At 43.0% G+C, this 25,561-nt stretch overlaps 1 protein-coding gene across 6 annotated transcripts in view; it reads left to right on the top strand.

The window, feature by feature from the left end:
- Window positions 1-25,561, top strand: part of SORT1 (sortilin 1) — a 60,265-nt gene that overhangs the window by 29,378 nt on the left and 5,326 nt on the right. For 3 of the 6 annotated variants that reach the window (XM_074370099.1, XM_074370103.1, XM_010948238.3), the window contains exons 4-18: window positions 336-438; window positions 971-1,135; window positions 4,223-4,296; window positions 7,136-7,185; window positions 8,341-8,471; window positions 11,223-11,367; window positions 12,222-12,377; window positions 14,041-14,147; window positions 16,823-16,925; window positions 17,265-17,433; window positions 18,084-18,274; window positions 20,334-20,523; window positions 23,524-23,640; window positions 24,230-24,338; window positions 25,134-25,232. In XM_074370099.1, the coding sequence (XP_074226200.1) occupies window positions 336-438; window positions 971-1,135; window positions 4,223-4,296; window positions 7,136-7,185; window positions 8,341-8,471; window positions 11,223-11,367; window positions 12,222-12,377; window positions 14,041-14,147; window positions 16,823-16,925; window positions 17,265-17,433; window positions 18,084-18,274; window positions 20,334-20,523; window positions 23,524-23,640; window positions 24,230-24,338; window positions 25,134-25,232 (1,909 nt within the window). The remainder of the gene's footprint in view (window positions 1-335; window positions 439-970; window positions 1,136-4,222; window positions 4,297-7,135; window positions 7,186-8,340; window positions 8,472-11,222; window positions 11,368-12,221; window positions 12,378-14,040; window positions 14,148-16,822; window positions 16,926-17,264; window positions 17,434-18,083; window positions 18,275-20,333; window positions 20,524-23,523; window positions 23,641-24,229; window positions 24,339-25,133; window positions 25,233-25,561) is intronic. The other 3 variants (XM_074370100.1, XM_074370102.1, XM_074370101.1) reach the window with 3 other exon arrangements.

Raw genomic sequence — 25,561 nt, 5'->3', positions numbered from 1 at the left:
CTAAAGGAAGACCGACCATTTCTTCAGGTGGCTGTCTTAAATGTGTTTCCTAATAGACCCCAGTTTCCCCCTTTTGTCTTACTGGCTCAGCCTGGGTCACTTCTCCATCCCTGATGCCGTCACCCATAAGGGTTGGAATTTCCTTCTACTGATCAGGCCCATCACTGGGGCTAGGGGTGTGGAATCAGCTCCCCTGAAGCTGTGACCTTTTGTGGAGGGTGAGTGCCTCAGTAAAGCTGGTGAGAGAGTGATGGAAGCTGGTAGGAACCCAACAGTGTCCATGACTGCTGTGTTCTAAATTTGTCTTTTGTTTGTTTGTTTTCCCTTCCTCTCAGTGAGGACTATGGAAAGAACTTTAAGGATATTACAAATCTCATCAATAACACCTTCATTCGAACTGAATTTGGCATGGCAATTGGTCCTGAGAACTCTGGGAAGGTGAGACTCATTCATACATACACAAAGCCAGGCTTGCTACCATATGCAGGACTGTCAGATGTTGATATTGGAATGGTCCAGTGATACACGGCAGTGTATTTAGTTTACTATTACTATATTTTAAAATTAAACGTAATTTAATACTGATACAGAAGAATGGAACTTAGCACACAGGTTCTTTTCTCAGTCCCTGTCCAAGAGGTACCAGAGCTCTTCATAATTATATGGTGGTGGTTTAGCATTACAGGGTATACATCTTAAGACAACATTTCAGTCTTTTGGGAAACTGGCTTTATCTCAAATTGACCAGGCTTAAGTTTATAGATATGAGGCACTAGCTCAATTCAGGATAATGTATTTTGATTAAGACTAATACTTGAGGAGTAGAGTGTACCAACTAATCTGTTTTTATAACTCTTCTTACTTTTGAAACTAAAATTTTCTTGAAAAATGTCTGGTGCAAATGGTGTGAGAACTTTGTGTGCTTTTATAGTATTATACCCTGATTTTGAACTTTCTTCTTCCGAACCAGGTGATTTTAACAGCAGAGGTGTCTGGAGGAAGTCATGGAGGCAGAATCTTCAGATCATCAGATTTTGCAAAGAACTTTATTCAGACCAATCTCCCTTTTCATCCTCTGACTCAGATGATGTACAGCCCTCAGAATTCTGATTACCTTTTAGCCCTCAGCACCGAAGTAAGTCCAGTTGAGGAACTTGTCTTGCCTTTTGCATTTTTATAGTCTCAAACTGTATTGTCCTAAGAGGACCCTGTAGGTAATGCCTTTATGTTGGACTGTTTTCTGGTGATTTCTTATGGTATGAAGTAATGTTTTTTGTTTTTTCTTTTGTTTTTTTTGCATTTTCCCCCCTATTTGGTAAAGGGCACGATTTTCATGTGCTTTCTGTTCCAGATAAGTATGATGTCTAGTTGTCATTACAGTTTTTTTTTAAGTGAATAGATATGTGCTGTTAGAGTAATGAACTAGAAAACAGTTTACTGTAATCATCCTTGTGCTGCAAGGGACAAGCATAAATTGTCAGACCCCTGATGTTGTCAGTGTTCCTTTCCTGTGGCCAAACCACATCTTTATAATTTTTTTGTTTTTAGGTCCTTAGTATGTAAAACCTGTTGATTTGTCTTTGACACTCATGTATTAAATATCTAGGGTCTTGAAGCCCTGCACCCCCTACCACACTCCTATATTCTCCCCAGAAACCAGTGTCCCTCTCTGCCCCTCCCACTTCTCTTCTGAAAGTTCCCTGAGGAGCAGCTCAGCTTTTTCCTTTCCTGAAGGACCAGTCTCCTTTATCATGGATGTTAAAGGCCCAGGGTGGCTGAGTTGCTAGACTGTGATACTCATACTTTATGTTTCTATGGCTCTCTCTCATCTTATTTCTCAGAGTGTGGTCTACTGACCAGCAACATCAGATAGAAACCCCTGGGAGGCTGGTTTAAGATGCACATTCCTTGGCCCTGATCCAGATAGAGTACGTCAGTGGCTTGGTTGCAAGATGGCTAATGTTTTTAACAAGCTCCCCAGCAGAATCTGCATGCTAAAATTTGAGAGCCATTGTTGTAATGACCATTCTGGGGATGGAAGTAGGATCATCAAATGTAGACAAGTTGGGCTGAGCAAACGGATGACATAGGGAGGGTGAAGGACACTTGGAAGAGAGGTGTGAGTTCTGGGCCTTCTGCGGGCAGATCTTTGGATTGAGGAAAGGCTGGAGGGCTCAGCGAAGGTCAGAGTTAAGCTTATCTGCAGGAGGCTAGAGGAAGGAAACTAGCCTGCTGGGTAGGCGTCAGATCTTAAATCAACAATTCCTGGAAACTGGCCTGTAGCAGCTTGAGCTGAAGGCCCTTCAAGAGAACAAAGAGACCCCTATAGGAATGGACAGAACCATCCATCTGCCTTTGACCACCCCTTCGCCATTACCAGGTATCTTAAGCTTATTAAAACAGGCTATCCTCAGGAAGAGGCAGGCACAATCTATTTCACATCTGAAATTTCTTCCAATTAAGGGTAAGTTTGAAGTACAGATAATCATCTTGGAGAAGATGGACCAATTTGTACTAAAGTGCAAATAAGTGGTATCAGACCCTTTCGTGTTTCTAAGTGAAACTGGGTAAATTAGGAATGCTAGGAGGTGACATTACCGGGGAGGAAGATGGTAGGTGAGAGTTGGGGAGCACTGAAGATAAATTCTGCCTAGATAAGCACCAGTTTAATTTCAGCTGTACCACTGAACCTGAGCCCACTAGGCTCATGTGGCTAATGTAACTAAAATTATCAGTCTTTATCTTATAAAGTCTCTGCTGTGTTTGAAAGTATTGACCAGTCCCTCCTTTGGGGAACTCCACTTGCTTGGCTTCTGGGACATTATTCCCTTTGGTTCTCTCCTATCCTCTAACTATTGCTTCTTAGTCTCTTTCTTAAACTCCTTTCAAGCTACCCTTAAATTGCTCTGACTGATTTTACTCTGAGTAATCTCTTCCCCTTTTACCATTTTAGTACCACTACAATGTATAAGATTCTCAAATCTCAAATCTCCTGGCTTCCTAGGGCTGCAGATTCCTATCTTGTTGCTTCCTATGTATCTCTAGCTAGATGTCCCACAGGTCCCTCAAACTCAGTCTAAAACTGACTTCCTCCCTGCCCTTCTCTCAGGCATGCTGTTCTTCCCATCATCCTTATACTGACTAAAGATTCTGTAGTGCTTCTTACTACTCAGCCAGAATCCTGGAGTGTTCATCTTACACACACACACACACACACACACACACACACACACACGCACGCACGCTCACACACACTCTCTCTCTCTCCGTCTCTCTCTCTCTCTCCATCCTGCCCTACAGGAAGTCATCTAGTTCTACTGAATCTAGCTTCTAAATTCTTCCTGAGCCTGCTCCTCACAGCTATGGTTTCAGGCCTCACTAACTCTTAGTGAGCTAATGTAGCAGTTAGTCACTGTTTTTCCTGCTCCTAGTTTGGACCCTCTGAAATCCATCTTTGCCATTGTCATCCAAGTATTCCTCTTAGAAAACTAAAGCTGCCTGTCATTCAGCTACTTAGTGCACCCTCCTCCTTTAAGGACCTCATATAAAATAAAGACCAGGTTCCTCAGCACAGCATAGAAGGAGGGCTCTCCATGAGCGGGCCCCATCTCTGTCCCCAGTTTGGCTCCTCCTCTCCTCTCCTTGGAATTTGTGCTCCATCTGTGTCTGAAGGCAAAGCTCCCTGCACATACTGCAATGTTTCACTACGTCTCTGCCTCTGCTGATACCAGTCTGTCTTTGTGCAGGGACATCTCATCTCCCCATTTGCCTTCTTTTGGCTACACTGCTCGTCATTTGACTCAGTTCAGCTGTCTTCTTCACATCTCTGATGCAATGTCCCTCCTTTCCTTACTCTTACCCCAGAGACTGCGTTGCCATAATACTTACCACATGTATCAAAGCTTCTAATCTGTACCCCTTGTTAAACTGTTAGCTCCTTAAGAGCAGGGAGTGTGTCTTATTCATCTTTGTATCCCCAATGCAACGTCTGGTACAGTGCCTGGCACATAGTAGGCACTTCATAAGCACTTGTCATTCTGAATTTCCAAGACCCTGAAGGGGCCCCTGTAAACCGTGTGTGTGTCTGTGGAGCTCAGGCTTGGATGGAACTTCAGTGTGTGTTTTTACTGTCCTGAATGATTGGATACGAATTATTAAAGGTCATACAAGCAGCTGCACAGGATAAAGCTGGAATTTTGATAAGTCATTTATAATCTTTCAGAATGGCCTGTGGGTGTCCAAGAATTTTGGGGGAAAATGGGAAGAAATCCACAAAGCAGTATGTTTGGCCAAATGGTGAGTAACAGAAGATTCCATCTGTGCAGAGCCCTAAACCTTTCCTGACGGTGCTGCCAAAAGTCACATGAATAAATATTGAGCACTTACTATGTGCCAAGTACTCTTCAGGATGTGGTAAGGGATACGAGAGAGGGGTATGACACAGACCTTGACCTGGAGGAGCTTCTAATTCCGCTGGGAAAGAAGACTTAGTCTCGCCAAGTGTTAGTATATAAAGTATAAAATAAGGCGCATTACTGAGTAGCTGCTGGCTACAGAAGGTTTATTCTATGTAAATGATGACATCAATTGCGATAAAATACAGCTTTGATCTGGGGACTTATGTACTCATCTGGAGAGCCATTTCAGTTACGTGGAATGTTGTGAGGAATCACGAAAAAGCTCACAGAGCTTCCAGGCTGCCAGAGTCACACGTCTGTGCCCCAAAGCTCATTCACTCCCCGCCACCCCTGTGCCTGCTTAAAGATGATAGCGTGCAGGAGGCTCTTACCTGGGAGTCAGGTCCCCTTTGTTCTAGCCTGGGTCCACTGCTAGTCAGTGGCTCAACCTCTCTGGGCTTTGGTTTTTCCCTTCTGTGAAAGGAGGTTTGTTTGGGGGATGGTTATTTGAGGGATGGTTGAGCACAGATTGAATTAAGGGCCTTTATACCTCCAAAATTCTGACTAGGCTCAGACCCTTGTTTAGAGCCTCCATCTTCTTTCTCTTTGATTAATTTCAGCAAATTTGTCTATCTGGTTTCCCAGAGGATAGCAGGTTGCTGCTAGAGGTGGAGCATGTGAGTGCGAACAACAAGCACGGGCCACACTGAGAGTCTGCTGCCTGGGAGCCGCGGGGAGGCAGAAGAAGTCTAAGAGCAGGCAGGGGCAGAGCGCAGCAGGACCAGAGTGTCCAGTGCGGTTTCAGGAGGGCTCACGTGCCTCTGTAACTTCTAGTGGGAACCCTGTGTTTCACTTTCACATGGTTGTTGTTCACGAGGATGGACCGTAATCCCAAGGAGGAGTTTAATATTTAATGTCCTCTACTTGGGGAGATAGCAAAATGTGTAATATAGACATTGCCAAAAACGTCTACTAAAATTAACTGAAATATTAAAAAATGGTGCTTAAGTAAAGTGTCCTTTTTTAGAAAATGCTGGTTAAATGAGGTTTTCACAGCACCACTAGGATACGCATGCTGCATCTGCTTTTGTTTTTGTATTTTAGTTAATTGTATTTGTATCCTAGACGGCCTATCAGGAAGGAATTTTTAAAGTCACTAAGTTAACCAGTTATTTAATTCCTGATGCACCTAAAATATGTAGGATATGTTTAAGTAAGACTATAATAAATTTGATCATTGAAACTTATCTTTACGTATATATATCAAATCACCACAATGTGCACTTTTAATATCTTATAATTTTGTCAATTATACCTCAGTAAAGCTAAAAGAAACAAACAAAACTCATCTTTAAAACTAAAAAGTTATTTTCAAATCATATTTTGTATCCTATACAAGATTTTTTACTTTTGTAACTTACTTCTTTGAATAGTTAGATACAAGACAGCTGGGCTTCTGGTAACTGTTTACTTACTTTTTAGATCTTTGGTTTGTAGAAATTTACAACCTAAAGTTCTGAAAGAACATACTCAAGACCCAGCACCCATTTTTTTATTGAAGTATGGTTGAATTACAATACTATATTAGTTTCAGGTGTACAACATAGTGATTCAAAAATTTTATAGATTATACTCCATTTGTGCTTGTTATAAAATATTGCCTGTGTTCTCTGTAATGTACAATATATCATTGTAGCTTATTTATTTTATACATAGTAGTTTGTGCCTTACTCTCCTAACCCTATCTTGCTCCTCCACCCTTTCCTGTCCCCACTGGAAGTAACCACTAGTTTGTTCTCTCTGAGACCCAGCACCTTTTGCTGGTGGTAATCATTAAGTATTATCGGGATCTGAATCCAGTTCCCTACAGACTCCCTTTCCAAGTTAGAATTTAAATAATTCAACCTCTGACCTAGTTGTCTATTTGAGATGAAAGATCTAAATTATTTACTGCATGCAAAGTTCTAAGGGAAAACAGTAGGTTCCTTAGGTTCTAAGGGAAAACAATAAAGTATTAAACTTAGTACCTGCCCTGAAGAACTCCGTAGTGTAGCAGGAGAGATAAGGCACACACTGCAATTAAAATAGCCAAACAGGAGACAGAGGAGCGCCAAGTGGCTGACACAGAGCAGCACAGGGCTCCGGAGAAGGGTTTCTCAGCCTCAGCACTAGCGGCGCTCATACTGGACGGTCCCTTGTTGTGAGGCCGTCCTGTGCATAGCGTGACGTTTAACTCCCTCAGTTGTGGCAACCAGACACGTCCCTTGGGGAGCAAAACCGCCCCAATTGAGAACCAGTGCTCTAGAAGTTTGCAGCAAAGGAGACTCCCATTTAGAGTGATAGGGAAAGCTTCATGGAAGAGCTAGATTTTAATCTGGAGCCTGAAGATTGTGAGCATAAAATTTAGTTACATGAGAGAAAAGCGTTTTAAGAAGGAAACACTGTGACCAGATCCAGGTTTGGAGAGTGTAAGTAGACTAGTTTGACTGGCTGGAAGAGCTCACATAAAAAAGGAGGGGACTGTGGGAAATGCCCGGGCCAGGCTGTGGGGAACCTCGATGTAAGGCTGTGGAAGAATCAGGTGTGCAGCATCCAAGAAGGCTGTTTGAGCTGGTACCAGGGATGCTGGCACCCAGTGATGAAGCTTATTAGACCTGCTTGGAGCTAAGTGACTAAGGTTGACACAGTCTATTAGCAGTCCTGAACCGTGTCTTTTCCCTGTCTTTGCCTCATTGTAGGGGATCAGGAAACACCATCTTCTTTACCACCTACGTGAATGGCTCCTGCAGTAAGTATATTTTAGTCCCAGCAAAGAGTGTCCTGGTAGAATATTCTGGGTTGTAAGAGGTAGAAGCATTAAAGTTCCTTCCATTATCCTGTAATTTTAATGCTTAAGACAGCTGTTAATGATTTTTTGGGGGGGGGGGTCAAAAAGCCAGATTTATTGGGATTTTTTTTTCAGGTTTCAGTTTTATTAGGTAGAATTGTCACAGTTTGACTACATATATACAATATATTGCACGTAAATACATATGTACAATTTACTGCACATTTTTTAAAATTTACAGATATGTACTGTTCATTATTTCTAAGAATGTTTAGAGCTTTAGTTTTTAAACTTACATAATTATCAAAGGAACAAAGCCAACCACAAAATAAGAATTCATTTAAAAAGATACATATACCCCGCTATCAACTAGCTGTTAATGACTTTTAAAATCTTGAAAGTTACATTACTGTGCCAGGATCCAATTAAAAATGCAGGCTATACACAGAGACAGTATACTTAATTTTAGTAATATATTTACGTAAAGTAAATATTGGGCTACAAACAAGAAACAAATTGAAATGCATAGTGATTTCTGCCCAAGAACATGGATTGTGTTTGTGTTGGCCATTGGTTTTCCAGTCAGTGGTACAGTTTCAAAGCAGAAAGCATAATCTTTCACTTATTCATTCAACAGATTCATTTCATATATTCATTCGTTTGCACACCTGCAGTGGTCTGCTAAACACTATCGTAAGGATGGAGAGAACAAGGCACCCAAGGCCTCCTTTCATGGAGGTTAAATTCAAATAAGGTTGTTGGATGAACAGCGGGAAAACCAAAACTCAAACAAGACAACTTAAAATAGAATAATTTCAAACTGTGTCATGAAGAAAGTAAAGCAGGATGCTGTGGTTGTTGGTGTTTTTATGCAACACTGTATTGGAATTAAGTAAACTGTCTTTCTGTCCAGTATTAAACCTCACATGTATAAAGATAAAACCCAAATGTGAATTTCCTATGTCTAACGCTGTATCATTTTTATTGTCACTTGATTAACATGCATAGGATTAAAAATCCTTTTGCTGTAAAATTAAGAGGAATTCTAAAACAGTTGTTTTGAACTAGAGGCTCACTAGTAAGTGAAATTTTAATTAACACTTTGTCTTGTTTAAGAAGCTGACCTTGGGGCACTGGAATTACGGAGAACTTCAGACTTGGGGAAAAGCTTTAAGACCATTGGGGTGAAAATCTACTCATTTGGTCTCGGGGGACGGTTCCTTTTTGCCTCTGTGATGGCTGATAAGGTGGGTATTTGCCTCTTCTCTTCCAGTTCTGATATTTCTGTAAAATATGCCTCAGATAGCTTTTATTATGTGTACTGATGGAGTTTCTTCCCCTTTTACAATATTTAATCAGTGTAAGACTTGGAAGTGATTCTTTTTATAGAGGCCAATTGACTCTTCTGGGCAACTCTGTACTTTGGCCTGTGTCACCATGTGACTTCTGGTATCTGTTTTGAGATATGTAAATCCAGTGTTTGGGCTTTACTCAGACATGGCTGTCTGAAAAAAGGCAATCCACTTGCTCATTTTCCAATAATAATAGTGGAAATATGTAACACTAAGTGAGTACCTACTATATACCAAGTACTATTCTAGGTTCCTGGCATACGACAACTAACAAAACAGATAAATGTCCTGCTTGCAGAGCTTCCATTCAAGTAGGGAGATAGATACTAAATTAATAAATATGATATAATATCAGGTAATGATTAAAGCTCTGAAGAAGTTGAAAGCAGAGTAAATCCATAGGAAGTGGCAGGGGTGGGAGCAGTCCTGTTGAATTCAGATCGGGTGGTTCAGATGGGCTCTCTGAGACCTGACTGAAATGAGGGCAGAGCTTTGTGGACGGGAGGCTGGGGAAGCAGGGAGTGCCCAGGCCCTCGGGCTGCAGCCTGCTTGCAGTACTGAAGACGAGTAAGAAGGGCAGCGTGGCTGAGCACAGAGAAGGGCCATCCAGAGACGGGGAGCCAGTGGCCAGATCACACAGGCTCTTTATAGGCCGCATTTAAGACCTTGCCTTTCATCCTTCACGTGCTGAGAAGCTGGGTTGCGAGGAGGGGAATGGCATGATTCGCCTTCTCTTTTGACAGAATAGGTGTGTGTGGAGTAGCCTGATGGGGCAGGAATGGAAGCAGCAAGAGCAGTAGTGAGAGAGACGGTAGTTGGACCAGGCCGTTAACAGTAGATGAAGGGAGAAGTGGAAAAATTGTGGATGTATTTTTAGATTTATGGCCAATAGGATTTGCTGATGGGTAAGATTTGGATTGTAAGAGAATGAGATGAATCAGGGGTAACTTTAGTGTTTGACCTGAGCAACTAGGTGAATGGTGGTGCTGTTCACTGAGATGGCAAAGACTGCAGGAGACGCGAGTCTGTGGGAGGAAAATCAAGAATTCAGTTTTGGATGCAAGATACCTATTAGTTATCTAGGTGGAGATGTCAAATAAGCATTTGGGTGTATGAATCTCCCCAAATTATATGGTATTTAAAGCCATGTGATTGGATGATGTCTTGTGGAAGAATGAGTAGGTAGAGAAGAGGTGGGAGGGCTGAGCACCTGGTGCCCTGAAGCACCCCAGCACAGAAAGGTGGGAAGGAGATGGAGAAGCCAGCAGGGAAGACTGAGAGGGAGGAGCCAGGGAGGTGGGGAAAATAGGACAGCGTGATGTCACGAAAGCCAACTGAAAGACATGTTTCAAGAAAGAAGGAGTGATCAACTGTGTCAAGTTCAGCTGAGATGTGGAGTTAGATGAGTTCTGAGAATTAGCCACTGGAGTTGGCAAAGTACAGGTTGCTGGTGATCCTGATGAAATCAGTTTCCTTGGAGCACTGGGTTTAAAGACTGGTTGGAGTGGGTTCGGAGCAAATTGGAGACGGGTAGTAGGCACTTTAACTGCAGATCACTCCCTCGAGCAGTTTTGTAATAATCCTCCCAATAACCCTATAAGCTCCGACTGTTATCTCGGTTTTTATTTGAAGAAATTGTGTAACATGCCCGGGGTGACCCAGACGTGGAACCTTGGTGGAAACCCCGTGGTCTGATTCCAGAGCTGCTCACCTACACACTGTACTGCTGCTATCTGCAAAACTAAAATTCTACTGTGTGCTTTGAACTCTAGTTTCCACCTATAACAGTGAGACTAAGACTTAAAGTAAACATCTAAGGTGTCAGTTAGAAAAATAAATTAAATGTACTTGTCACTGAACTTTAGAGTATTTAACATAAGGCGGCTCTGGGACTAATTCTCGTGTCCGGGCTAAACTGTGTCTAGTAGCGACCTTAAAGTACATATCAGACGGTAGGTGTTAACTGCTGCCTTAGCAGACTCCTTTTAACAGCTAAATAAATACTTCCTCATCGGCTGCCTTCTATTAATGTCTGCCTCTCCTTGGCCCCTTCCCAGCCTGTGCGTGTTCCCTTCATTATGGCTGTTCTGATGGCCTTCTGTAAAGAGATGTGTGTCACATCTTGCCTCTCTTCATGATCTCCCAAGTCTGGGTTTCATCTCCATTTTTTAGACTGTTAATTATCTAATTCTTTGGATTATGCCAGAACTATCTCAAAGGGACTAAACTTTTGTTTAAGAGTCATGATTTTAAGAATTCTCTTAGCAAGCACATGCAAACGGCTATAAAACTAAACTAATGATGGTCCCAACAAACCCTTAGTTCTATTGAAGGAAATTGGAATTGGAATGTCAGAGGTTGGGAGGATATCTTACAGAGCCACACCAGAATAAAGAAGTCAAAGAGGAAGCCAAGGTAGCCGTACTTACAATAGAATGGATTGTTCCATTGCCTGGATCTTTGCAAGAGGTTAGAAATAGCTTTGGTACCTGGTACCAGGACCTTTCATTTGTAACAATTGTATCCAGTGAGGAAATGCATAATGATATGTACAATTATTAGTAATAATGTTTTTATTCATGTCCCTGCACATAGCATCTTGGTTGGTAGAAAATTAAAAAGATAAATATTGGCATTTTTTCCCAGGATACAACAAGAAGGATTCATGTGTCAACAGATCAAGGGGACACGTGGAGCATGGCCCAGCTCCCCTCCGTGGGGCAGGAACAGTTCTATTCTATTCTGGCAGCTAATGATGACATGGTGTTCATGCACGTGGACGAACCTGGAGGTGAGAGCTTTGCAGTGGCACTCTTGCACCCTGGAATGTGTAGAGATTTAAGCTCCAAACCCTATTTTGAGTAGCTTTCCTTCTTACATGTTGATTCTTCCCCTTAACCCTAGGAGTTTATTAGTGGCTTACTGAACATGCTCTTTTAGAAATGACATGTAGCTTCTGTGAAAAAGGCCACTTGCTTTGCCACTCCAGCACGGTTTGTAGGTAGGCACAGGGTTCCAGAGCAGTGCTGCTCAAAGAAGGGTCAGAAGTCTGGAACTCGTCTGCAAATGCTTTATTACCAAATAAGTAGAGAAAGCACGAGCGAGCATTTAGCAACTCTTACAGCCATTTGGCAAAGTAATTTTATATCTGTTGAGTCTAATAAAAAAAAGTTGAGGATTATATTTTGTCTTTCTTTTGTATTTCATTTTTCTAGTGATTAATTTTTGTCGTATTTTACAGAAGCATTGGTTTGTACATAATTGAAATTTTAAAGTTGATCCTTCACCACAGAGAGTTTGAGAAGCATCATTCTAGAATGTAAAGATTCAAAGAGGTGTAAGATATGAAGCTAAATACAGTGCCTTTGCTACCAAAATGTAATGGGGAGCTTTTCTATAACATTTGATTAATTCATTCAACAAATTTGGCATCTACTATATTTCAGGTACTAAACTAGGTACTAGAATTAAAGATGGCCACGAAGATCTTGAGTATCAAACCTTGATTGATTCTCAGGTCTGCGCCTACATCGTGAAGAGAGGCAGTTGGCTAATGTGTACAGTCAGTCAGTCATGTGTATGGTTAGACTAATATTTTGTCTCTGTTCCCTCCCAAGACTTAGTGTCTTTGTTTGCCTGTTCTAGATACTGGATTTGGCACCATATTTACCTCGGACGATCGAGGCATTGTCTACTCCAAGTCCTTGGACAGACACCTCTACACCACCACGGGCGGTGAAACGGACTTTACCAACGTGACCTCCCTCCGTGGGGTCTATATGACAAGTGTGCTCTCAGAAGGTGGGTCTTGGCATAGCTGTCCTTCAGCTGAACATGTTGGGAGTTGAGGCTTTTGGGGAAAGTGATGGTCCTGTGCCCCCAGTAATGTTGCTTGCCTAGCCAGCAAGCCTGTCCAGGTAAATTCTGGGGCTCCATTTTAAATAAGTTATGGTGAACAGAACTAAAAAAGAACATAGCGACAGCTGGCAGAAAGAAAGATCTGGGGTGTCCTATGTTGTTTAGTTTATAAAATAACCCTTCTGTGTTGGGAGGTCCAGGCCTACAGGAAGGGATTTGAACCACTTACTGCTTTTCTCCTTGTAGAGGGCATAGCAATAGCCAGCAAAGAGTCCTCCTGTATTTTCTTCAGTGGTTCTGCAGAGCTCACCAGGCCTAGTTGTACAAATAAGTGCTTTAAAGTACAAAGACGCTTAAGGTTTTGTTCATTTGTGTATTTATTTTTTGGTAGGAGGTGGGTGATGTTTGTTTTTATTTTGCAAAGACCTTGCAATCATCTACAAAGTCTAAGTGCTATGGTCCCCGAGTTCCTCCCTAACTTCACCTCCCACTCTTCTCCCCTTTGCTCACTCTCCTCTAGTCACTCCAATCCTTAAAGTCCTAAAGTCACCGCCAGTCCTTAAACACACCAGGTTCACACACTCGTAACTTAGAGGTTTGCACTGATTGTCTTCTCTCTCTCCTGAAATGTCTGCAAGGCTGACACCTTCCTCCTCCCAGTCTTTGTTCATGTTACCTTCTGATGAGACCTGCCCGGACTATCTTATTTTAAATTTCAGTGTGCTTCCCCCTGCACACGCACACATACACACACATACACTCTGAGTCCGCCTCTAGCTGTGCAAGCTTTTTCCATAGCACTTACTTTCTAACATACTGTATAATTTACCTGTTTACAATGTCTAGTGTTTGTCTGTCTCACCCAACTAGAATGTATATGTTACAAAGTTTTTCTCCTGTTTGGTTTGTTGATGTATTCCCAAAGCCTTACAGCAGTTTTTACATAGTGGGCATGCACTAAACATTTATTGAATAAATGAATTTTCTTTTGTTTGCTCTCTTTGATTTTCCTTGAAAAACTCAAGGCATAATATCTCTGAATTTCAACCTGCAACAGTTTATATCATTAAAAACAGAGGATGGAGAAGACACATGAGGGAAAAAAAGGTATAAGAAGATAGGATATGGAGTAGTAGAAAGACAAAAATTAAGAATTATTGAGACTTAGGCAAACTCGTTGATATCGTGTTGTTTAGATTCCCTAAAACAAGCCTGGTATCATGGCCTTGTCTGCATAAAGATTAGAATGCCTTCCCATTGTAGATTTTACTTCCAAGGCAAGCAAGCAAGCAAGGAAAAACAGCCGTCATCCTGCTTGTGTCAGTAAGGAGATAAAATGTACCTTTTTCCGAGAGCCTCAGTCTAGATGATTTCTGGAATCAGCTGGGTCCTGGGCAGGTAGGAAGCCTCTTTCAAATACTGTGGTTAGAGTTCTGCTCAGTTCCTCACCAGCCCTGAGCCATTTTGTTGGATGTCACAAGCTTGTGGGACCCCGGGGTTCTGAGGGTGTTGTATAGTCTCTGCTAGGAGAGAGTTACACATGAGAAGCCGAATTTAATAGGGTGCCTCCAGCTATCAGGCTTAATATCATCCTTTCCCAATTCAGATAATTCCATCCAGACTATGATCACTTTTGACCAAGGAGGAAGGTGGAAGCACCTGAGGAAGCCTGAAAACAGTGAATGCGACGCTACCGCAAAAAATAAGAACGAGGTTTGTTTTTACTCCACTGTCATATGTATTTGGAGCAAAGCAGCCATTCTTTTCTGCTCTTGTTAGCGCTGGGCTTTGGAATAATGAAGTTGTGTGCCCGATGAGGGTCCACAGCTAAAGGTGGAAAGTTTGGGTATGAGAGGTTGAAATTAACCAGGTTGTAGGCAATAGGAACTGAAAAAAAAAAAAAGGCCAAAATATTATGGCTTATCTGTCTTTTAAAGAAAAACAAAACTGAAGGCTAACAATTTGTGTTGTACTAAACTGCTGAGTAAAAACAGAGTGGACAGATGGGCTGGTGATTAGCTAGCAGTCATCATGGCAGCTCTGAGACTTTAGGAATTCTACAGAAAGCCATAGGCCAGCTATTCATGAGCAATGCAAAGCTGTGCTGGCTAGAAACAGATGGAGGAGAATGTGGCCTCTCTTCCCCTCTGCCAGGGTTTTACGTGGCCGGTGGGTGTGGGAGGTGACCCGGTGTGGCGTGTGAGAGCAGGACCTGACCCCTCGGAGAGACCGAGAACTAGAAATACAAAGGCATTGCTACAGGAGATCCCAGATTCCATGAGTGACAGGTCTTGACGGGCAAAGGAAAGAGAAAAAACAAACAAGCTTTGTGTCTGGCTCTTATAGAATTTGAGAGGAGCTTAGCAGAACCCAGGGAGTCTTCTTCAAAAGTGACAGCATTAGGAGTTCCAAGCTCTCCTCTGAGTCCTGTGGCTGACGTGCACTCTGCTGTGTAGGTTGGGCTTTCTGTTTTGTTCTAAGAGCCTCAGTGTGAGATAGATGTGCCTACACCACCCCCAACATGCTTTCTCCCTTCTCTGTGCTCAGGAGTGCTGTTGAGTCTCTCTTCCCTCCTACTTCCCTTTCCCCATCCCTCCGCCCTGGCCCTGTTCTGCGCCTGCCCTCCTCACCCTAAGCCTGGGCAGGTACATGGCCTCTTTACCTAGCTTGCCACCGTCACACGTCCATGCCTCTCCCTCCCCAACTCTCTCCATGGTTCCCCTTTGCCTGTGACCTGGTGAATAAAGGCCCCCTCCTCCCCTGTCAGGTTCTCTCCTGCCTTTTCATTGTCATTGCCCGCTTTATCACTGACATCCCCCTGGTAACCTCTGCTGCTTCCTGAACACCCTGCATGTGCCACTTGCCCATGTTATTCCTGGGGAAGTTGTGCCTGTCTTCCCTCCCCCCAGTTCATTAGGATTAGTGGAAATCCTAACCACCCTTAGTGCCCACCTCCACTTAGAATGAGTCATCCCTCTTCATTTCACTAGTAGTTGCCTGAAGTTTTTTAAATTGCAGTAAAATATACATGATGTAAAATTAACATTTTAGCCAATTCGAATGTCTTGTAAAGCACTCATTTTCATCCTGCTTTATACCTCAACTAGTTTCTGAGATATATTTCTTAAAGGCAGGACTGAGTAGTATTTTAAATCACAACCACATCTTGTACAGTATCTTAAATATGTCAGGCATTCATCAAGTTTATTTGTGTGCAGTCATGCTTTAAATATTGATCAGGGGCTTTGGTGTAATGCAGGAATAAAATTAACTAAGACAGATTACACATGAGAAGATAATTGCATAATTTGCTTCCTCCAAGTACACTAATGCATTTCAGAATCAAGAATATCTCACTGAGCCTGTAAGTCAACAAAAAAACCAAATAACTCAAATTTAAAATGGGCAAAGGACTTGAATAGACCCTTCTCTAAAGAAAATATACTAATGGCCAGTAAGCACATGAAAAGATGCTCAGTATCACGAATTATTAGGGAAATGCAAATCAAAAAATGTGATTTGCAAGAGATTACCTAAGATGCATTAGGATGGCTACTATCAAAAAAAATAATAAAATGAGTGTTGATGAGAATGTGTAGAAATTGGAATCCTTGTGCACTGTTGGTGAGAATGAAAATTGTGTAGCCACTATGGAAAACAGTATGATGTCCTGAAAAAATTAAATGTCAAACTATCATATGATCCAGCCACTCCACTTCTGGGTATATATCCCAAAGAACTGAAAGCAGGATCTTAAGTGATATTTGCACATGAGTGTTCATGGCAGCATTATTCACAACATTTAAAAGATAGAAGCAATCCAAGTGTCCATCAGCAGATAAATGAATAAGCAAAATGTGGTGTATACATACAGTGGAATAATATTCAGCCTTAAAAAGGGAGGGAATTCTGACACATGCTACAACGTGGATGGAGTGTAAAAGGACATTATGCCAAGTGAAATAAGCCAGTCACAAAAGGACAAATACTGTATGGTTCCACTTACATGAGATACCTAGAGTGGTCAGATTTACAGAGATGGAAAGTAGAATGGTGGTAGCCAGTGTATAGAGGAAGGGGAAATAGGGAGTTACTGTTTAATGGGTACAGAGTTTCAGTTTTGCAAGATGAAGAAGTTTCAAAGACATGATGGTGATGGTTGCACAACAGTGTGAATGTACTTAACACTACTGAACTATACACTTAAAAATGCTTATCTTAAGATGGTAAATTTTATGGTATGTGATTTTTACCACAATTTTTTTTTAAAGAGTATCACGCAGACGTCTGGGTTAATAAGTTGAAAGCCTTTATTAAAAGGCTCTGTGAGATGAGTAAAACAAATGTACACGTTTGATTTTAATCTAAGCTTTGGTTTCTTTCCACAGTGCAGCCTTCATATTCATGCTTCCTACAGCATCTCCCAGAAGCTAAATGTTCCAATGGCCCCACTCTCAGAGCCTAACGCTGTCGGCATAGTCATCGCCCACGGTGAGCAGCCCGCCCGCACCTCTGCGGGGAGAAGTAGTTGAGCATGCTGAGACTCAGTCTTCGCGTTGAACCCTGAACCCTGTGGGAAAACCACCATACGTGGCTTTTACCATCCTCTGTAGAGTTTCTTGCAAGATAATGATACTGTGGGTTTCTCACAGACTCCCATCAGAGAGCAACAAGATTCCCTGTACCAAATTGTCAGTGGCCTTTTTTTCTATTACAAGAGCCGTGATGGGAAATAACCAGAATAAATACATTCAGAATTTTTCTCTTGACAGTAAGTCCTCTCTGTTTCACTGCTGATGTGTGCTGATGAGATGGTCGATTGTGTTGCAGGTAGCGTGGGGGATGCCATCTCAGTGATGATCCCAGATGTGTACATCTCAGATGATGGGGGTTACTCCTGGCTGAAGATGCTGGAAGGACCCCACTATTACACCATCCTGGATTCAGGGGGCATCATTGTAGCCATTGAACACAGCAGCCATCCTATCAATGTGATTAAGTATGCATGAGCTCAGCTCCACCCACACTGTCTGCATAGAGGGCAACTGTGGGATGTTTTTCAGTTTGTTGGGGGAAAGTTAGAGACCGTGATTCAGATTTGTGCATTCTATAGAGCCGTGGGGAAGATTCTTGAAGGAATTGTGTTTAGAGCAACTCAAATTAAATGGCTTCACTTTTTCCTCCAATTCCCTCTAGCTAGCACTTCTTGTCACTTTAAAAAAATATTCTCTCTCCCCACAAGAATATTATGGAAGCATGTGAGCACTCTGGATGGGAACTGATTCCTTAAGTATAAGTTCTTACTCAGTAATTTCTGTTTGTTGACTTAGAAGCCCAGTCTTACATGGGTCACCAACCTCTCTTTCCTTTGGAAGAATTTTTATTAAAAAGGCATTTTCTTCTTACTCATTCTTCCTCCCCCACCCCTCGCCCCTCCCTCCCTCTCGCCCTCTTTCTTCCTTCCTCCCTTTCCTTCTCTCTTTTCCCTGTTAACTATAGGCATTAACAATTAATATAACTGTCAGTCAGTAAGCCACCACCTAAATATGAGAGTTTTTCTCTGATTTGGGATCAAGCAGCCATAGTGGTTTCCTGATATTCCCATAGTGTTGATTCTCTGTCATGATCTTTCTCTAACTGTGGTTTCAGGTTCTCCACAGACGAAGGTCAGTGCTGGCAAACCTACATGTTTACCAGGGAGCCTATCTACTTTACCGGCCTGGCTTCGGAACCTGGAGCCAGGTCCATGAACATCAGCATCTGGGGTTTCACAGAATCTTTCCTGACTCGCCAGTGGGTCTCCTACACCATCGATTTTAAAGACATCCTTGAAAGGAACTGTGAGTGTCTCCTTTGACCTTTCCTATCAGAAACTTGTAAGCCCATTTCCTAAATAACCAATTGAGTTTAATTTCTTCTAGCTGGAATAAGAAAATCATGTATATGAGAGAGAATTGAAGGATGTTCCACGTGGGTGAGCAGGCAATGGAATGGTATCAGAAAAGCAGCTTCTCTCTTTCGATTAGCCCTGTCCAAGAGAAGTAAAATGAGGGCTACATATATAATTTAAATTCTTCTATCAGCTAGCTACATTATAAAAGTAAAAGAGGTAAAATTAATTTTAATAATAAAATTATTTCAATATAGCCAGAATACTATTTCCACATGTAAGCAATATTTTTAAATTATTACTTTTTAAACAGTCTTTTTTTTTTTTTTTTTTTTTGATGGAGGTACTGAGGATTGAACCCAGGACCTTGTACATGCTAAGCATGGACTCTACCACTGAGCTATATACCCTCCCCTCTTAAAATTATTAATGAAATATTTTACATTCTTTTTTTCTAAGTCCTCCAAATCCAGTGCATATTTTACACTCACCCTTATAGTAAATCTCAGTTCAGACCAGCCACATGTGGACATATAGGAGAGTATAGTTTCACACTGTTAGATCTCTGTAACATTTTCTGAGAATTCTGCTTGTAAGGATAATGCATGTTTATGTTTGTCTAAAATTATTTCAAAATACTTCAGGGTTTTTCACCCTTGATTAACAGCAGAACTGTAAAGAGGAAACTTTAGAGGGAAGTGTGTTGCAAAGAGCATCTAACTGATTGTGCCACTTATCAACATGTTGAAGTGAGGAAGTTTCCGTGCAGAGTTCGGCTTGAACATCAGTCACGGGTGAGGCTCTAGTCTGGCTACTGAGCAGGCGTGAAGCCCACACTGACCATTTCCGAATGCTGTGACTTCAAACTTGAAGACATGTTAAAGGCCCAGAAAATGACTTCAGAAAGGAGTTAAAATATTTATTGCAAGGTGTTCCTAAAGAATCACAAGCAAACCCAGGCGCCCAGTACCAAAGATGTTGACATTGTACTGAAAATATGGAGGATAAAAGAAAAAACTGGAGAAAAAGTGACTACCTGTGACCCGTAGTTTCTTATTTGGCATAATACGGTAGAAGACCAAAAGTTTCGAGACGCTTTGTTTGAATTTTGGTCCTGACCATTATGAGACTGTATTAGGGCCCTATTTCCTCAGCATGTCAATTCAGTGACTCCTGCAGGAAGCAGAAGCTCTCAGTGTGGACGTTACTCTTCTACAAGATGTTTCAACATGATTTAAAACTGGAGCCTCATTATTATCTAAATTCCCTAAATAGGCTGTAAAGGAGCTGGCCTATGAGTTTTCCCCTCAGCAGGCAGCTCTACAGTTATCCCTGAAGTTTAACATCATTAAAAGATTTGTTAAGCACCTGCTCTTTAACGGGCTCTGTGCTGGTATTCCTATCCTGAAGAATAAAAACCTCATCCACAATCTTTAGGCCGTAGTCTTTGAGTCATTTTTCCAGGAGTGGATGGTATGATATACTAAGCTAGGTTGACTGTCATCAACAGTCTTCATTTGAAAGCCAGTCAGCAAGAGTTAGAAGTCTAGAAAGAGAATGTGTTCCCTTCTGTTTGAAGCAAACTAACCAATGGTGAAATTAAATCCATGCTTTTGGCTAATTGATATCTTGTCCTAAGAGCAAACATCTAATTGCTTACCTCTGACAGCTCCCGCTAACCGAGGGCACAGGTGTATAAGAATTAAAGACAGCAGCCTCTCAGTGTGGAAGAAACCTTAGAGGTTTTCTATCCAGCTTCCCTCTTCAAAATAAATAAGGTTTTTCCTAAAACTCAAATGGATGGCGAGATCAAAAACTTGTTCTTAGTCATGAGGAAATGCCAGTTGCTAGTAGGCTCCCGCTAATGGAACTCTCATGAGCAGTTCCTAAAGGAAGCAAGTCAGACATCCCCACTTTCCCTCTCCTTGTTCTCCCTGTAGCCTGGCAGCTGCCTCACGTGGGTGGAGTCTGTGCCATGCAGTTTCCTGAACAGCCTATCTTTCCTTTAGGTGAAGAGAAGGACTATACCATATGGTTGGCTCACTCCACAGACCCTGGAGATTATGGAGATGGCTGCATTTTAGGCTATAAAGAACAGTACCTGCGGCTCCGCAAGTCATCCGTCTGCCAGAATGGTCGGGACTATGTTGTGACCAAACAGCCATCCGTCTGTCCCTGCTCCCTGGAGGACTTCCTCTGGTACCAGCATCCCTCAGACCCCTGTCAGCCTCTTCCTGTGCTGGAGGAGGCGAAAGACAGTTGAAAAACATTTAAATCCTTTTATTCCCCTTCTTGCTCAAGAGTGGAGAACCGTTGCTTTCTTGTTAAGGAAATTGAGGTGCAGAGAAAGGGAAACAAAGTTGTTAATAATTGGACAGATTATATTATCATGTCAGGCAGCTTATTAATGTGGAGAACCAGCAACAACCCCCAGAAATCCTGACTTGGCCATGGTGGCAAGGAGAGAGGTATATAAGGAGGAGAGAATAAAAAAGTAGAGAGAGAGAAGGTGATAGGACAGAAGCACCAAGAAAAGTGGTACAGGAGCTAAGAGGAAACTGGACTTCAGCAAACAGCCTGACAGCCTGAGTTCAGCAGGTAGGGCGCTAGGTTTGGGGTTGTCTGTAAGACTGAGCAGAGAGCGTGTGGTTCTGTCCTGAGAGGAGATGGCATCACTGTGTATGGTCCATATGTCCCATCAATGCTTACAGGCCATCATGGTGGACTCCCTAGAGTTCAGGACCATCCAGGCTTAAGGATTAGTTACTTGGCTGGCATAGGGTTAGTTGATTTTGCAAAGGGAAGAGAGTCCCTGGGTAGCCTGGTAGCAGTGTCAGTAAGAGGAGCTTCTTCACATCACAGGTAGTAATCTTATGGAACTTGTTACCTGCAAAGGATAAAAAATGGATTTGGAAAAGAAAGCTGAAGGATTTGGAAAAGAGAGCCAGCAAATAGCAGTCCTGTCCTCCCACATCATATTCTTCTGAACTGCAGGTGACAGAGAACATGAGACTGAGCAAAACCCCAAGTCTGACCCAGCATGTTTCCTCCTGTCTGGCTCATATCTGTATGTGGAATGGCCAGGGGTCCTTCCTCCTGTACTTCCACAGGGGAAAGTATCACTCAGATTACTTTGATGTCACAGCAGGGCTAGAGCTGGTTGATACTGTGAAACTCTGATCCTTAACTGCACTGAGGCGAGGGTCTTAATTACCTGAGCTTCTGCCGTTGGCCAAGCATGCTGTGCTTCTTCAGAGCCGCATGCCTCTGCACGTGCTGCTGCTTCTGCACATGTGCTTGAGAAATGTGTACCTTGTGAGTGGGAAGGGTACGGTCCCTGAAATTTTGGATTGAACGGGTAAACTTCCTACTGGAAGTTTCTCCCTGCTATTGGCAGGATGATGTCTCCTGTATCTTTTTGTTTTCCCTACCCTCTCCCCTAAATACTTGCCAGAAAACCTTGAAGTACAAGCAGCATCTATACATTCACCAAACATTCACTGAATACTTGCTGTGCACAGGGCAACAAAAAGTGATAACAGGATGTTTGTTAGAGACTCTCCTGGTAAGATGCAAATAATTGTGTTGGAAACAGAGGTGGTAAGTGCCTTGGGGATTTAGAGAAGGGAGAGGCTATTCCATCCAGAGCTGAAAGGAGGTGGGTCAAAGGCTTTGTCAAGGAAGTGGCTTTTGAGCTGAGCCCTGATGAGCCGTAAGATTTGACCATGCACATCTGGGAACAAGCAGTTCATTAAAGCCAGTGGACTGATGTGAGTTTAGACACCCAACAGTGTGATCAGGAAGGGTGTGCTGGAAGATAGGCCATGAGGGGAAATCACAGTGGTCATGATAAAGAAGTGAGTGGGTCCAGAAGGGGGATGCTCAGGCTAAGTTTCCAAATTAGATGGTGGAAAGGAAGGTAGTGTCATGGACAGACATAAGAAAATGACAGTAGAGGCTGGCACAAAGGAGGAAACATGATGCGTTTTGAACATTTTATTTATTTGAGGTTCTATCAGCAGATTTTGGTGATGATGTCTAGCAGGTATTTGGCAGTATAGGAGTAGAGCTCAAGAGAGGTAAAACCTAGAAGCTTTAGTTGTAACAAATAGTTAAGTTCACAAAGGGAGAACAGAATAGAGTAAGAAAATGAATTATAGGATCTTGGAGAACACCTGCCTGTGTTGGGTAGGAAGCGAGCAGAGCAAACAGTGACCAGAGAAACAGACAAGTGCAGCTTTGCAGGGCTGTGGTGGGTCGGGGCACAGCAGTGTGCCGGGTGCCCCGGAACCAGGTGGTCAAGGTGAACAAGACAGAGCCCCCTAGGTTGTATAACTGGCGAGCCCTGGGGTGCCTCAGACATTCATTTTCAAGGTTGCAGGGGTAGGGTGAATTTCAAATGCACAGAATAAAAAGTAAATGAGTAGAACAGAACAAGTTACAAATATTTTTAAAGAAATTTGGCCAGTAAGGGAGAGGATGGTGAAGGAAGAGGATAGATGCCAGCTAAGGAGAAGCCACTGGGTGAGTGGGGCTGGGGGTCCCTCCCACACTGTCACTGAAGCAAGGCCTTGGGGCAGTCAGGAGGATGGGGCTGAGGCTGCTCTTGTCGGGGGCTCAGCCTTGGAGAGGAGGCGGTATGTCACTCTGCAGAAAGCAGAGGAAGGAGAGCAGATGGGTGGCACTGTGGAGAGATGGGATGGAGTGGAGGGCAGGAAAGGTCATCCACATTGGAGGCAGGGACCATCTGAGAAGCTAAAAGGGACACAGAAATGGGGAAGGGGTGACTCGCACCTCATGGGTGTAACATAACAAGTTATTTGGAGGTAAACAGAAGAATTGCTAAGTGTCCCTGAGTTCAGATCTGTTGCTGACGCCCTGTTTCTCTGTGTCTTAGTTCTGTGGGCCCCCACCCCCTGCAGGCTGCACTCTTTCCCTTCCCGGAGCCTGGGCGGTCTGTGCGGCACTCCTGGTTGCTGAGTCAAGACCACCAGGCCCAAAACATAAGCTGTTGTTCCCTCAATTAAGCCCTCTCCATGTGTGTGTTTCTTCCTAAACAGACCTCTTTGTATGTCACAGGCCTTCCTGAGCTGCCTTCTGGAATATTAACCATGCACTGTCCCACATAAAACCTTCTTTGCTAGTCACTTCCTGTCTTTTAGCAACTTTGAAAGATACCTTCTTTGCTGATTCTTGCAGTGATTTTGGCTACTTCCGTCCAGAAAATGACTCCAAGTGTGTGGAACAGCCAGAGCTGAAGGGCCACGACCTGGAGTTTTGTCTGTATGGGAGAGAAGAGCACCTGACGACAAACGGGTGAGATGACTGGGTGTCCACCGGGCACAGTGAAAGCTGCTTCTCTCCACACAGATCTGAGCCCCGGTGGAGAGCACGCTAGAAAAATACTGCCTAGTAGAGCCCTTTGTGATGGTGGAAATGTTCTGAAATCTATGTCTGTTACGGTAGCCACTAACCCTGTGTGGCTACTGACACTAGTGTGACTGAGGAACAGAGATAATTTTGATTGATTTAAATGTAAATAACCCCCATAGTAGACAGTGCTGCTCTAGAGGAGCCTCACTGCCTGCCCCCCATAAACACTCCTCTCTCCCTCTTTTGTCCCACAAGTTGACATGCTTTCCCCAGGTCACAGTTCTTTGGCACAGTTTCTTAAGGCAGAAAGGCAGTATGTCCCTGCAGCAAGGCAAGGGATGTGTGGTCTGTCCAAGGGCTGAAACTATACAGAATATCCCCAAAACATCCCTGTGGATCTCCCCCAAGGCCTGGAAGATAGTGTAAGGACCAGAAGCCTTTCTGTAGCTTGTCAAATCTTACTTTCAGGAAGTAAGCAAGAGTCCAGGAGTACATCCTTGTATTCTGTTAACAAATTTTCTCTGCCGCTCAGATACCGTAAAATTCCAGGAGACAGATGCCAGGGTGGAGTGAGTCCAGCTCGGGAAGTAAAAGACTTGAAAAAGAAATGCACGAGCAACTTTCTGAGTCCAGAAAAGCAGGTATGTTAAAGTAGGTCTGGTTTAGGTACCAGTGGGGTTTCATGTTCTGCCGGGAGTAGTCAAGATGCAGCATCAAGAACCTTATTACTGAATACAAGTGGCCAGACTGCCTCTGTCAGGCTTCCCTTCGCGCAGAAACTGTTAGGATGAAGGATGGATCACATAACCTGATGATAAGCTCATCTACTGAAAACTTTTTTGTTGTGGAAAAAAATGGTATTCAGTGAAGTTTTTCCAAGTCTTAGAAGCATAGGGTTGAGGAAATTTCTGAGACCCGGAGTCATGTAGGAAAGACTCAAGAAGTGTGGCTGTAAAGCCCTGGAGTCTTTCTCACACATGTGGAAGAGCAGCAGACCATCGGTAGGGCAGATCTCTGCCTAGTTATGCCAAGTGTGTTCAGAATGAAAACCTCAACTATGGTAATAATGGGCTGGTTTTGATTTAGAGGCAAGTTTTGGGGCTGATGACACATCTATAGCAGTGAGCTATCTGGCTGGGATATGGTAAAGAGGAGACCTCTTGATAGAGAAGCACTGGGCCAGCAGTGTGACTTGGGGCAGTAAACTGTGGGCCCCAGTTTCCTAATCTGGGAATTGAGAGGTGGACAATCTGCAGTCCCCTCCTATTTAACCTTCCAAGGGGTAAGGGCCTGAAGAGGGGTGGGATTAAGAAGGCAGTGGGAGAAGAATGTGTGGGTGTGTGTATTTGTCAGGGGGGCAAGTTCCTCCTCATCTGCATCCCCGCCCTGCACTCCTGGTGGCTGTCCTCAGAGTGTTTGTGTGTGTGATTGCACAGGACTCCCGCCCACAGGGACACAACTTGTCCCAGAATCCAGCTCCGCCTCCTCTTGGATTCATTGAAAACACACACTCCCTATCTCCCACCCAGAAGCAGGTAGGTCACACTCAAACAATGATATGAAAAAGCTTATATATAAGAATATATCAAAAATTAAGTAAAAAATAAATCTTGGTGTCATAGGATGGCCTCCCTGACATAGCATTGGCACAGCCTCTTCCCAGGTAATGGCCCTGTTCTAGATTCATTCAGCCCACTTATTATCATAGTCTCCCTTTCCTGCTCCACCTTTTAAAGCTCCAGGACTTATGAACAGTGGTAGTGGGGAACAGTCACAGTTACCATTTGATCTAGGCAGTTGCCAAGGCTTTCAGTGTAACTTTGACATTGGAGCCCCTGAGTCTGCACCGTTCTGACAGCTTCAA

This window comes from Camelus bactrianus, chromosome 9 (genome assembly GCF_048773025.1).
Source record: "Camelus bactrianus isolate YW-2024 breed Bactrian camel chromosome 9, ASM4877302v1, whole genome shotgun sequence".
Taxonomy (NCBI): domain Eukaryota; kingdom Metazoa; phylum Chordata; class Mammalia; order Artiodactyla; family Camelidae; genus Camelus; species Camelus bactrianus.
This window is presented reverse-complemented; position numbering and strand designations above follow the sequence as displayed.